The sequence below is a fragment of the Euleptes europaea genome, chromosome 6 (genome assembly GCF_029931775.1).
Source record: "Euleptes europaea isolate rEulEur1 chromosome 6, rEulEur1.hap1, whole genome shotgun sequence".
NCBI classification, from domain to species: domain Eukaryota; kingdom Metazoa; phylum Chordata; class Lepidosauria; order Squamata; family Sphaerodactylidae; genus Euleptes; species Euleptes europaea.
Genome location: NC_079317.1, coordinates 101,069,069 through 101,082,653, shown reverse-complemented (window position 1 = coordinate 101,082,653; position 13,585 = coordinate 101,069,069). Strand labels below are relative to the sequence as shown.

General features: G+C 46.6%; 1 protein-coding gene across 1 annotated transcript; it reads right to left on the bottom strand.

The window, feature by feature from the left end:
• VPS37C (VPS37C subunit of ESCRT-I) lies at window positions 1–6,489 on the bottom strand. The gene is made up of 5 exons (XM_056851651.1): window positions 6,402–6,489; window positions 4,388–4,504; window positions 4,125–4,296; window positions 3,447–3,529; window positions 1–830 (listed from the first exon to the last, which is right to left on the bottom strand). The coding sequence occupies exons 2-5, from the start codon at window positions 4,478–4,480 to the stop codon at window positions 123–125; spliced, it is 1,056 nt and encodes a 351-aa protein (XP_056707629.1). The 5' UTR covers window positions 4,481–4,504; window positions 6,402–6,489; the 3' UTR covers window positions 1–122.
• Window positions 6,490–13,585: the final 7,096 nt, after the last annotated feature.

Below are 13,585 nucleotides of genomic sequence, written 5' to 3'. Positions count from 1 at the left end.
TAAAGATGTCTTTCAGGATGATTCTCCCAAGTTTCATCTCAGGCCTCAATAGCTAGCAAGAGTCGGTTTCTCAGGTAAAGCTGTAGAAGAGGACAACAAAGAATACTGCCCAGCGTCCTTGACTAGTATCCTGACCAAGAAGGACCCCGAGGGGGTAAAGGGGGTGGTGGATACCCAAAGGAAGGGTTTGGGTTTATGGGATATGGAGGCTGTGAGGGGACAGGGAAGCTAGGCACCTGAGGTTGGGTAGGATAAGGACACTGTGAATTCCCCCCAGATGAGAAATAAGGAGGCTGCGGAGGTTGAGGAAATCCTGGCGCTGTTGATGGAGACCTAAAAGAAGGTTGAGGGTAACCAGGGCCAGGAGGAGGAGGTGCTCTAGATGGAGACCAAGGGTATGCCAGAGATGAAGATGAATCTCCTGTCTGAGACTGGGGTACTGAACTACCAGAAGAGACTGGTGGGTATCCAGAACCTGCAGGTGGTCTATAAGGAAATGGTGTCCCTGCAAAAGGTGCTGGTTGGAGATTTTCATGAACTAAAGAGCCAGTAGGCATGCTAGGGGTTAGACTGTAAGGTAAAGGAAAGGGTGGTCCTCCAGAGGGGCCATTCTGGGGATGCTCTTTTGCCGGCCCAGACGACGTGTGGGGAGGCTGGTGGTTGAACTCTGAGCCCTTGGCTGGCTCTTGTGAAGACTGAGACTTCCTCAGCACCTCCTGAAGCTTTTCCACTTTCACCCGCCGTAGATGGGACAACTTCCTCACGGAGGAAAACTGCTCGAGGAATGTCTCCAGAGGCACTTCGCCCTCCAGGAATTTTTCAGCCATTACCTGGAGAAGAAAATATTAATTTAATTACGGTAATGCTCCAATTGGAGGTGAGGACCCAGGCTCTCTGCTATGTTTTTCAAAACATCCTGTTGAAATGAGATTTCCTTATTCAACAAAAATGCTGTCTGTGCCTTCCTGGAAGTGTAAATTAGAGTTCACAAAGAAGCCACTAATTGACCTGGAGGACCAAATTAACAGGGAATAGAGACTGAGGCCCTCCGCTGCTGATGCCTCCCAGCACTGGTATTCAGAGATTTACTGCCTCTGGACATGGAGGTTCCTTTCAGTCACCTGGGCTAGGAACCACTGATAGGCCTCTCCTCCCTAAATCTGTCTAACCCCATTTTAAAGCTATCTATGCTCGTGGCCATCACTACCTCCACTGGCAGTGAACTCCCCAGTTTAATTTCTCATTCAGTAAAGAAGTATTTCCTTTTGTCTGTCTTGAACATACTTCCCATCAAGTTTATTGGGGACCCCTGAGTTCGTATTATGGGACAGGGCGAAAAAGAACACTCCCTGTGAACTTTATCCAAGCCATGCATACTTTGATAAACCTCTCCTTAGCAGTCTTTTTTCTATCCTGAAAAGTCCCAGACTCTCCAGCCTTTCCTCATAGGAGAGGTGCTCCAATATTGGGATGATATTATTATCACTGAGCTTTCCACTACAATCCCAAGACCTCTTTCAGTCTCAGTCAGTCCATCAGCAAAAATTTAGAATCTGTTTTTTTTGTTCCAATATGTATCACTTACCCACACTGAACTTAATTTGCCATGTGAATGCCCACTTACCCAATCTATAGAGATCTTTCTATAGCTCTTCACAATCCACTTTGGTTTTCTCCATCCTGAATAATTTGGTATCATCTGCAAACGTGGCCACTACAAATTAAATAGTACTAGTCCCAATACTGCTCCTTGTGGGACCTCACTGCTAACTTCCCTCCAGTGCAATCTGTCCATTTATTCTTAATTTCTGTGTGATGGACAGGAAGCTGTCCTGCCCCTGAAGGGGAACACTGAGCCTATGGGAGGGCTGCTCCAGCATCCAACCATCTTTTTTGGTGTGAGTGGGGGGTGGAATGTTGGAGAGAAGCATCACAAGAAGAGGAGTCCAGATCTGCCTCTTGTAGAGTATAGTGATTGTTTGGGGGCCTGCCTCAGTAAAAGAGCAGACAGTTACAAAGGTAGCATGGCAAAGTGTTTTAACTACTTCTGGGAGATAACAGAGTACATGACCGTTAGGCCTGTCTCTGGTAATAAGCAGACCTTGTACCAGTTAGTCTGACTCTCGGGAAAGGGCAGGCTGGTGTGGGTAGAATCCTGTGTGAGAGAGAGGATCCGACAAAGTGGCTAGTCAGTAAAAGCCTGTTTGTACCTGAAAGCATTACAGGAAGTTCAAGCCACCCTCTGAAGCCATAACGGGCTTAAATGTATGTGCCTCAGACAGGTTTCTCCTTTAACTACCTGGAGACCTGTGCAGCTGAACTGTTCTCTGTAAATAAATAAATTTTCTTTGTTATTTATATACAACTCCCACCTCAGTGATCTCTGTGTCCTTTTTTTTCATCACAAAACTTACCTCATGGCAGCAGACTTTACCCTTGCTACCTTAAGAACAACTGGTAACTGAGGGGAAGCTATACAGTTTAAAACAAACCTAGTCCCCCAAAAGAGGCTGTGTTGGTCCCCTCAGTTCGAAGAAAAGACCTGTCACTCTCTGCTTCCAAAGAAAAGCAGAAGTGCTCAGTGTGGTTCACAGATGAGAAACAAAGAAGAGCAATTAAAAGAAAGGTGCAGGGCCACACTAATCCAAACTGTAAGGAAAGGGGCTTGAAGAAAGCCATGCAAACCAAGAGCTGTCCTCTCACACACCCCAGAACTGTCAAGCAACAGAAGGGGTGGTGCACAAAGTGTTCTATGTCTCACCAACTGGGAGAAAAGAAGTATGAGTACATAGGAGCACACATGCTACTTCTCCAACTCAACACCCACAGCAAAGGAGGCCAAAGAGAAGCTTGGACATTTTCAGACAACAATACATATCTGCCACTTTTTAGATGACACTGCTCTAAAACATCAGGGGCAACTGTTGAGAACTCCTAAATATGAGATCATACCATTCTAGCATTTGCATTTGCAGCCCTCAATGCCTTGATGTATTCTTGCACCCCAATTACTGAGCTGGGAAGCAGGCAACAGGGCAGAGAGAGAGAGCTAAGCGAGAAAGCAGACCTGACTCAAGGCCTCAGCCAGGCCCACTGATTTTTCTGCACCTGTCCAGGTGTGCCATAAACTCCTGCGGCCTGCACCACGTACGTCACCCATGCTGAAAGGCCACCTACATTCTAGCAAAGAGGTAAGTCCTAATAAGAAAAATCCTCCAGCTATTACAGTAAAGGCAGGGAGAGGCAATCCCCGTGCCCATGGTGATGGTTGGTATCTATGGTATGAGAGTTGGGGGGAGATACGGTCTTAGATCAAAGCGTAGATCAATAAGGCAAGGTAAAAATGTGGGAAAGCTTAGCTTTGGGGCGACTTTTTAAATCACAATTTCCAGCATGAACATAAAAATAAGACTCATTTCCCCCTTGAGTTTAAATCAAAGGCTGACCTCGGATTCTTCTTCAATTTTCTGTCCTTCAATCTGGAGAAGATTTAGCAGGGTGCCAGGCTGCATTGCAGCAGAGAATTTCTCTATGGAAGAAACAGAAAACAATGAGCAGAAAGGAATCATACATAAATGATGATTTCACTTCCTCCTCATCTTAGTTATACCAGCTCATGATGGAATGCAAGCACGCCCACCTACACCAGGATCAAGACCTTGTAACCAAGGCAAGGGTCCTGTTCCTGTAAGAATTGCTGTTCTGCAACGTCCTGATGCACCTCAAAACCAAGGGTGGGGGACAGTGGGGATAAGGAGAGTGACACAGAAAAACAAAGAGCTCCATATTCCCTGTATACTGCACAAGGCAGGCACAAATGTCACTGGCATAATGGGTGTACACTTTTCATTTATGCCCAAACAGGCTCCTAGAAGCAGCTGCACAAGCAAAGTCTCTGCACAGAGGGAGCCAAGCTGTTTTTCTCAGTCACCACACACAGCTGCACTGAGAATGTCAACAAATAGGACCTGCCTCTGGATCAGGTGATGCCAACACTACGGTTTACCCAAACATCACAACAGCAAAATAAAATCACAGTAAATGGTCTAAGCCAGAGAAAGTCTACTTAACCCACCCCCATCCACCCTAAGCTGCGCTGGGGGATAAATAGATGAAGCATTTACCCAGTTTTGCCTTCTGCTCCTGACAACGCTCCACCAGCTGTTGCAGATCCTGATACTTATCAGAGAGGCTCACACGTCCTGTTTCCAGGGGTTCCTGGAATGTGAGGTTCTGCTCTGCCAAGCTACGATTTGTGGCCAGAGCCATCTCTCTTTCCAACTGTAAATTCTGGACCTGAGAAAGATGACCCATATTTAGAGAGGGGATTGCTCCTCTTAATTCCAGCACCCTTCATCCAATAGTTTTGATTCATTTTAATGGGTACCTCATTAGATTCCTGTGTCAAACGCTCAATCTCTTCCGAATCCTCCTGTAGTTTCTTCAGCTCATCTACAGTCTTGTCTCTGAATGTCTCCATCTTTAGGGGGGCTCATGAATTCTTCTAGGGTGAGAAAGCAAACATGTGTAATAGTTGTTTTCATGTACTTTTACATTATCAAGCCATAACAAGAAGGATTATAAGCCTGGCCAAATTCCATGTTATTGAGTGTATTTAATCATGAAATGATAATCTATTTATATAGCACTATCAACTGCATAGTGCAGGGGTCCCCAACGTGCTGCCCGTGGCCACCATAATGCCCCCCCCCATCTTTTCTGGCACCCACCAAGTGTTTTTAGGAAGTGGGCAGGTAGGGCTTTTGTCCAGCAAGACTTCTGATTGATTGCTGGTGAATTGATTGGCTGTGCAAATCTTTTAAATGCTGCATTTGCATCAGCTGCCACCACGACACAACAATCTACACTGTGTTACTAAAGTTAACCTGTGGCAATCATTTTGTGGCTGGCTCCGCCTCTTGTGGCAGGCATTTTATTGTTGTGCCCACCTTGGCATGTCAGAATTCCAAATGTGCCCACAGGCTCAAAAAGGTTGGAGACCCCTGGCATAGTGCTCCTCAGAATTCAAGAAGATGGGTCACCACCCCAAGGAGATTATACTCTAAAATGGTCATGAGGGAGACAACTAAAGAAGCAATGGGAAGTGGAGGCAGGGTTCAAGAAGGGAAGAATATGCATTCAGTCCAAGCACACAAGCTTAGGCTTGGTTGAAATAGGGAAGTGGTATTAAGTTGTTGTGGTTCATTGAAAATATGAGTTTTGAAAGAGATTCTTTGGTGTGGCAACACACAAGTATTCTGACAGGCAGTTCCAGGTATAAAGGGTGACAAGGGAGAAAAGGAAGAATCATCTGATAGTGCAGGAATTCTTTGGACAGCCAACAGTGGTGCAACTGGAACTCATAGGTGGAGATATAGTGGGATATGAGAATGGAAAGATGGGGGTGGGGAGAGGCTTTAGAAGGCTTTGGAAGTAAGGATGAGGACACTGTCCTGGATCCACAAGACGATAGGAAGCAAGCAGAGGTATTTGAGGAATGTTATCACATAAGATTGAAAATTTTGCTGTCATTATTGTTAGTTTACGTATTTACTTATTCACACACTAAGCAAAAATATGTAGAACTTGTATAGAGTGGAGGAACATGACGATACTCATCCACCTTTCCCCCAACTACGCTCTTTGGTCATAAAAGTGTAACTGCTGTGTGAAAATGTCAGCCCCAAATACATGATCTTTACCTTTCAATTTTGCCAAGTGTGGGACACATTACTAACACAGAAGCATTACACACAAAATTTATACATGATGACTATCATGCACAGGTAAAACAAGCCTGAGTGAACTTGACCCCAGTGGCCCACCAGGACTCTTTACACATTGAGCAATGTTTGTAGAATCACTGCTAAATGTTTGAATAGGGTTACAGCATCACCAGCATGTACACAATGACACAGAACGCAACATGCAAGACTGATAAAACATCTCTCCCTGCTACTGCTTACAGCCTCAAAACACACACAAAAAATCTAGAGAAAAGGAAGGACCTTATACAGTATATCAGGACAAAATTAAGGACAAAATAATCTGTTTACACTGTCACTCATATCTGCAGACAAGCAGGAAAAAACCCTCCAAAACTTGGGATTCTCTCTCCCTTTGTTTCACAATCCAGTTTAAACATGCTTTTTAAAATTTTAAACACAAGGGAGATTCAAGCCAACTCTTTCTCCATACTCCCTGCTCATTTGGCAACAGCCACTGTACAACTGTCTGCATATTCACAGTTCTTATTTACTTTTTTAAATTATTTGTGCCATGGTATCAGACCTAATAAATATAGTGTCTCCCCCTTTCTTCTCCTCCCACGACTCCTTTTATTAAATAAATATTTACCTCAAAATATTCTGCCTTCATAACATCATAAACTCTAGACAAACCTGTTATTGCCCACTGTTGGCTCTTCTATGTCTGATTCAAGTGAAACATCTCACAGTCTTCACTCAGAGGATTTTGCACCAGTATCTGGGAGACAGATCAAGACATGCTTCTGTTTGAAACTCAAGTACTCCTCATCATGCATGCAACCACAGCGGGATGGAAGAAATCCCTTTTTTACCAAACATGAGGGGGGGAAATTGTAGTTCCACAATTGCTATCACATTTGGGAAACACCAAGAATCACTACACATATAACATTTTTAGGTGTTTTAAGGGTAAGCCTAAACGTGTTAAATGTGAATGCAACACACACAATGGCAAACACACATGGAAAGGTATACTCATTAGGGAGCTGGGACTAATCACCATTCTTTGTTAAACTTACACCCAACAGCAAGTCCTGTTCTTCCTCTATTAAATGTGACATTGCTCTGAGTGTGCTCAATAATAAAAATAAATCAATCCAGTTTATCAATCCCTTGGTAAACTCCACAGGCAACTGGGAAGAATTTGTCAGTTAGCAGCCATTGGTAAGGAAAAATGAAAAGTACCATGGGTTGTGTGCTTCAATGGTAGTGTACCCTCTGTGCATGCAGAAGATCCCAGGTTCAATCCCGGGCACTTCTAGTTAAAAGTATCAGATAGTAGGTGGTGTGAAAGGCATTTTCCTGCGACCCTAGAGAAGTGTTGCCACTCAGAGTAGACAGCACTGAGTTTGCTAGACCAATGATCTGACTCAGTAGAACATATGTTCAAGTGTACTCCTGGGTATCACAGCACATTTGCCAGCTCGTGTTTAGCTACACAAACAAGATTCAGCTCTATCAAGGCAGTAGAGATTTCATTTTGCTCTTGTCTTTATACAGGAACAGCAAAGATGGGTCAACTGTTTTACAGTACAGGCAAAAGTCGTTCACAAGGACCTGCATTAAGAATCAACATTATATCCAATCCAACACTGCCCCTTGTGTGGATGACAGGGCCACCCACAGACAAGATGAAGGTCTCTACCTCTCTGAGGACTTGACAACTATGCAGAAAAAAGTGAATGTTGTAATTTAATCAAAGGGGGAAAAGAACAGCCTGATGAGGGTAAAATATGCTCCAGATTGGGCAGAATGTTGAAGGCAACTGAGTGTCAATTAAAGCTGGGTGGGGGGAGAGATGCAGTAGGAGAAATCAGCTTAATGGTTTCCTGGAAAGGAGAATTTCCAGATTGTTCCTCCTTTGAACTGTCCTTCATAAGACAGTAGCTTATTAACAAATCCAAACGAGTTAGTACTCCCACCTTGTGGAGTGACCACCTGTGGAGGTCAGGAACACTCCCATTTCCTGGCTTTCTGCAAACTACGCAAAACTGAACTATTCAAGAGGGGTTTTCTGCACAGATTATAGGATTCATTGTACAAAATGGTTTTACAAACTTGCCTGGATAAATGATTAGGTTCTGTGGTCCATACTGCTGTGTATATCCTATTCAAAGTAGGATCCTATTATGTAATTTTTGCACCACTTAATGTGTCATGTATGTGAATAATGCTATGCATCAGTTCTTTCTGGTGGTTTCAGACTTCTAAAATCCTAATGCGTTGGTTATTGAATGCCCCATTTTGTTGATTGTACTGACTCACTATGTGTAATCCACCTTGAGAGAAAGGCGGACTATAATTAATGTAAATAAATAAATATGACAGGCATAAAGACCATGTCAACAAATTTGTTGCAAACACACTCTATAGTGTGATGATGTTGACCATAAACGATGCAACAACTGGAAGTTGTTCTTCAGTAAATGCTATACAGAGAATTACTATGAACCATCTATGCTGGCATTGCGCCACTGATTAGTGTGAGGGTCATGAGCATAAGATGTCCACATATCAATCAAGACGTCATGGATCAGAACTAATAAGTGTGCCAGCTCATGAGAAAAGTAGCACAACTGCATAGTTATCATCAGATCAGACAATTATTTGGCTAAGCGTTTCTAGTGCCACCTGATTAGTTTTTTTGTCTTTAATTCCATTTTTTGTGCTAGTGAAAGGGAAAGTGTTACCAACCACCATTCAGACTGATGAACTCGCGCTTCACACCCCATTTAATTTGTGCCACAGATTTGCCCCAGAGCCAGTTTCCAATGCCGTACTGCTGCAGAAAGGTAGAAAAATTGCCATTGAGCATGTGCAGGGAGTGTTGCCGCATCCAATAACCAGAGCCAGACCCCATCAACCACTTGAGACTGGAACGTGAGGACCCCTGCTCAGATTTAATTCAAATTAAATCAAAAGAGTTTCCATCTAGACATTAGGAAGAATTTTCTAACAGTTAGTGCTGTTCCTCAGTGGAAAAGGCTTCCTCGGGAGGTGGTAAGCTCTTCTCCCCTGGAGGTTTTTAAGCAGAGGTAGATGGCCATCTGTCAGCAATGCTGATTCTATGACCCTAGGCAGATCATGAGAGGGAGGGCATCTTGGCCATCTTCTGGGCATGGAGTGGGGGTCACTGGGGATGTGGGTGGGTGGGTGGGGAGATAGTTGTGAATTTCCTGCGTCGGGAAGGGGATTGGACTAGATGACCCTGGTGGTCCCTTCCAACTTTATGATTCTAGGGCGTGGCTTCCCCTTTCCTTTGAAGCGAAGGAAGTACCGTCCGGATGTGTGTCCCACGCCCATCATGGATGCTTGTCTTGCGCACAGCCTGCAACCACCGCAGGGCTGGAACCCCTTCATCTCTCGCTCCTTCAGTCGGAAGGGAAGATGGGGAAGGGGAACAAACACACGAGCAGGAATACGTGCGCGGTCGGAAAACTGGGGGGAGGATCGGGTGCTGTCGCCCCCATAGACACATGAAACTTCCTTATACTGAGCCAGACCCTCGGTCCATCAAAGTCAGTATTGTCTACTCAGACTGGCAGCAGCTCTCCAGGGTCTCAGGCGGAGATCTTTCACATCCCCTACCTGCCTAGTCCCTTTTAACTGGAGATGCCGGGCACTGAACCTGGGACCCTTCTGCATGCCAAGCAGAGGCTCTACCACTGAGCCACGGCCCCTCTCCAGGGTCTCCGGCAGGGGTCTTTCGCATCACCTGCTTGCCTGGTCCCTTTAACTGGAGATGCCAGGGATTGAACCTGGGACCCTTCTGCATGCCAAGCAGAGGCTCTGCCACTGAGCCACGGCCCCCCTCCAGGGTCTCCGGCAGGGGTCTTTCGCATCACCTGCTTGCCTGGTCCCTTTAACTGGAGATGCCAGGGATTGAACCTGGGACCCTTCTGCATGCCAAGCAGAGGCTCTGCCATTGAGCCACGGCCCCCCTCCAGGGTCTCCGGCAGGGGTCTTTCGCATCACCTACTTGCCTGGTCCCTTTAACTGGAGATGCCGGGGATTGAACCTGGGAGCTTCTGCATGCCAAGCAGAGGCTCTACCACTGAGCCAAGACCCCTCTTCATGGCTCTCCAGGGTCTCCGGCAGGGGTCTTTCCCATCACCTACTTGGCTAGCCCCTTGAACTGGAGATGCCGGGCACTGAACCTGGGAGCTCCTGCATGCCAAGCAGAGGCTCTACCACTGAGCCACGGCCCCTCTCCAGGGTCTCAGGCAGAGGTCTTTGGCATCACCTGCTTGCCCGGTCCCATTAAGTGGAGATGCTGGGGACTGAACCTGGGAGCTCCTGCATGCCAAGCAGAGGCTCTACCACTGAGCCACGACCCCTCTCCAGGGTCTCAGGCAGAGGTCTTTGGCATCACCTACTTGCCTGGTCCCTTGAACTGGAGATGCCGGGGATTGAACCTGGGACACTTCTACATGCCAAGCAGATGCTCTACCACTGAGCCACAGCCCCTCGGTTAACACTCTCCTACCACCGCCCTCCTTTCTCGAAACCCGACATGAAGCTCTTTGCCTTCTCTCGCGAGAGGGAGCAAGAAAGGGTTAAACGATAAATACTCGGATAATCGCAGCTCACCCGGCAGAAAGTGACAAGGGAAGAGACGCGGCGAGGGCAGGGAACCCTCAGCCGCACAGCGCTTCCGGCTTCCGGTTAGAGACCGGAACTCACCCGCCAGAGGAGACAAGGGAAGAGGCGCGGAGAAGCAGGGAACCCTCAGCCGCACAGCGCTTCCGGCTTCCGGTTAGAGACCGGAACTCACCCGCCAGAGGAGACAAGGGAAGAGGCGCGGAGAAGCAGGGAACCCTCAGCCGCACAGCGCTTCCGGCTTCCGGTTAGAGACCGGAACTCACCCGCCAGAGGAGACAAGGGAAGAGGCGCGGAGAAGCAGGGAACCCTCAGCCGCACAGCGCTTCCGGCTTCCGGTTAGAGACCGGAACTCACCCGCCAGAGGAGACAAGGGAAGAGGCGCGGAGAAGCAGGGAACCCTCAGCCGCACAGCGCTTCCGGCTTCCGGCTAGAGACCGGAACTCACCCGCCAGAGGAGACAAGGGAAGAGACGCGGAGAAGCAGGGAACCCTCAGCCGCACAGCGCTTCCGGTTAGAGACCGGAAGTGGCGTGCCCTCCTTCTGCGGTGGAAGCCGAGAGGGGCCTTTTCTCCGTCACTTCCGCCAGTGGCGGCCACGGTTCTCCTCGCGGGCGGAGCTGCTGCCTGAAGGCGCGCTCGGCTAGGCCTGCCAGCTTAAGGGCGGAAACAGGCACGGGAGGTTCCCGCCTTGGATTTGCCCCTCTCTGGTTGCACATTTTCCCCATCTGAATTCTCAACACTCAACAACAAGACCCCCCCCATGGGGGGGGGGGGCTTGTTGTTGAGTGTTGAGAATTCAGATGGGGAAATGTGCAACCAGAGAGGGGCAAATCCAAGGCGAAGCCTCCCGTGCATTTTATCAATGCGGGAGGCGTTTCAGAGACTCCCACATTTGGGGGTGGCTGAGATTGAGACTGGGAAGGGCAGCCGTGAAGAAGCTAGAAAAGATTCTGAAGTGTCAGGATGTGTCCCTGGCCACCAAGACTAGACTAATGCATGCCATCGTGTTCCCTATTACTTTGCATGGGTGTGAACGCTGGACAGTGAAGAAAGCTGACAGGAAGAAAATAGATTCCTTTGAAATGTGTTGGGGGAGAGGGTTACGGATACCGTGGACTTCCCCCCCCCAAAAAAAAAAAAATCAGTGGGTTATAGATCAAACCAAGCCTGAACTGACCCTAGAAGCTAAAATGACTCAACTGCGGCTGTCGTATTTCGGCCACGTCATCAGACGACAAGAGTCACTGGGAAAGACAGTCATGCTAGGAAAAGGCAGCAGGAAAAGAGGAAGACCCAACAAGGGATGGATGGACTCGATAAAGGAAGCCACAGCCTTCAATTTGCAAGATCTGAGCAAGGCTGTCAAAGACAGGACATTTTGGAGGACTTTCATTCACGTGTGTGTGTGAAGTGCCGTCAAGTCGCAGCCGACTTATGGCGACCCCTTCTTGGGGTTTTCATGGCAAGAGACTAACAGAGGTGGTTTGCCAGTGCCTTCCTCTGCACAGCAACCCTGGTATTCCTTGGTGGTCCCCCATCCAAATACTAACCAGGGCTGACCCTGCTTAGCTTCTGAGATCTGACGAGATCAGGCTAGCCTGGGCCATCCAGGTCAGGGCACTTTCATTCATAGGGTCGCCATAAGTCGGAAGCGACTTGACGGCATTTAACACACATGTGGGAGGTCCTTCCCGTAAACTCGAAAAGGTTGCTTTGCACGAAATGGGGTGCCTTATATGGCTGCAGCTGACGCGTGTTTTCTGCATTCCCATGCACACGCGGGATAATGGAGTTGTTGGTCTGTTTAACATTTTGTTTCCAAGCGCTAGGAAATTGACACTGCAATCCTATGAAGTATTCGTTTTCGTTTTACACTGGCCTCTCCTTTGGAACTTCTTCCTGTCCTCCCACTGCGGTTGATGTTCATGGATGCTCTCTGCATTTGATGAAATGGGCTCTGCTTCAAGAATGCTGATGCTGGAATGAGTTTTGATCTTTAAAGGTGGTACAGGATGTTGTTACACCAAATGAACAGGGCAACAACCCCATTTGAATCCTGTGCAGTTACTGCTGCTTCAGCACACTGAAATCAATGGCTTTAGTCTGGATGAACTGCATGGAATTCACAAAGCTATAAAATCAGCTAGTGTGTGGCGCTCTATTTATTAGAATTTCTATGTACCTTTCTATTTTGGTCCAATGTGAAGCTTTTCTTTAAAAAAACAAACCCTTAAAATTAGTTTTGCCTGTTCTTTTGTGGCAACTTTAATTTGCCTTTATCACAGAACAAGCAGAAAGTTAACAGGTGAAGCTTTCTCCAGCAGTGAAGCTAATTATGCCCAGTTGTGGTCGGCTTGCTGGCATGCTCGTGTAAGCAAGGTAACATGAATAAAAGGAACAACAGTTGCGATCCATTGATTCCTTCCCAATGTCTGTAGGAATTCATTGAGGTTGTGAATGGCCACTGGAAAGTAGTAACGCAAGGTTGGTTGCTAAGATGCTCTTTAGTATACAGTTTTGGCAAACCGTCCTTCTCTCTCCCTTAACATTAGTAACAAATTTTACAGAGGTTATGGATGGAACATTCAACACAATCACTATTAAACTTACAATGAATAAGACCATGGCAAAATTTTGTTGATATTGTTGTATTTAAGTGTCTATAATTTTGTATTGAATAAACATCTTGCTTGTGAATGATGTTAACCTTGCCAGTTTCATTATGCTGCAACCCACGTTGATCACCTGCTGCTTGTCTACCAAACTAATCAGGACCACTGTATGGTCTCATGGTGCATGAACAGTGGCTTTAGGCCACTTCCTACGTTCAAGCTTGTATGTTGCTATGCCAGACTGAAGAGTGTGGAAAGCTGCCTTCTGGATGTGTCTCTGTCAGTTCTCTGTATAGCATGTTTTTGACACTGAGTGAGTTAAATTCCTAGATACTCATAACAGTAACAGTATGCTGTAATGCCCACCTTTATCATGTGGCACAAACGTGATTTGCTTTGGAGGTAATACTTTCCACTAACCACCATTAAGGTCTTTGGGGACAAAGATTCAATAGCTCTTTGGGAAAACATCTTTGCTGCTTATGATAAAACTGCTTACTTACCTTTCCTTTGCTGCTGTGGGTCATGCAAAGCAAGAGATAGGAGCTCAGTATATTTAGTTTATCAAGTAATAGTTCAGAGGCCTTGATTATGGCCTTGCACC

Excerpts from the sequence above, each read along its gene's own strand:
- VPS37C (XM_056851651.1), bottom strand. The coding sequence starts at position 4,480 with ATGGAGACATTCAGAGACAAGACTGTAGATGAGCTGAAGAAACTACAG. Across the intron at positions 3,530-4,124 it reads GGAGCAGAAGGCAAAACTGG|AGAAATTCTCTGCTGCAATG; the intron begins GTAAATGCTTCA and ends TTTCTTCCATAG. Across the intron at positions 831-3,446 it reads AAATTGAAGAAGAATCCGAG|GTAATGGCTGAAAAATTCCT; the intron begins GTCAGCCTTTGA and ends TTTCTTCTCCAG.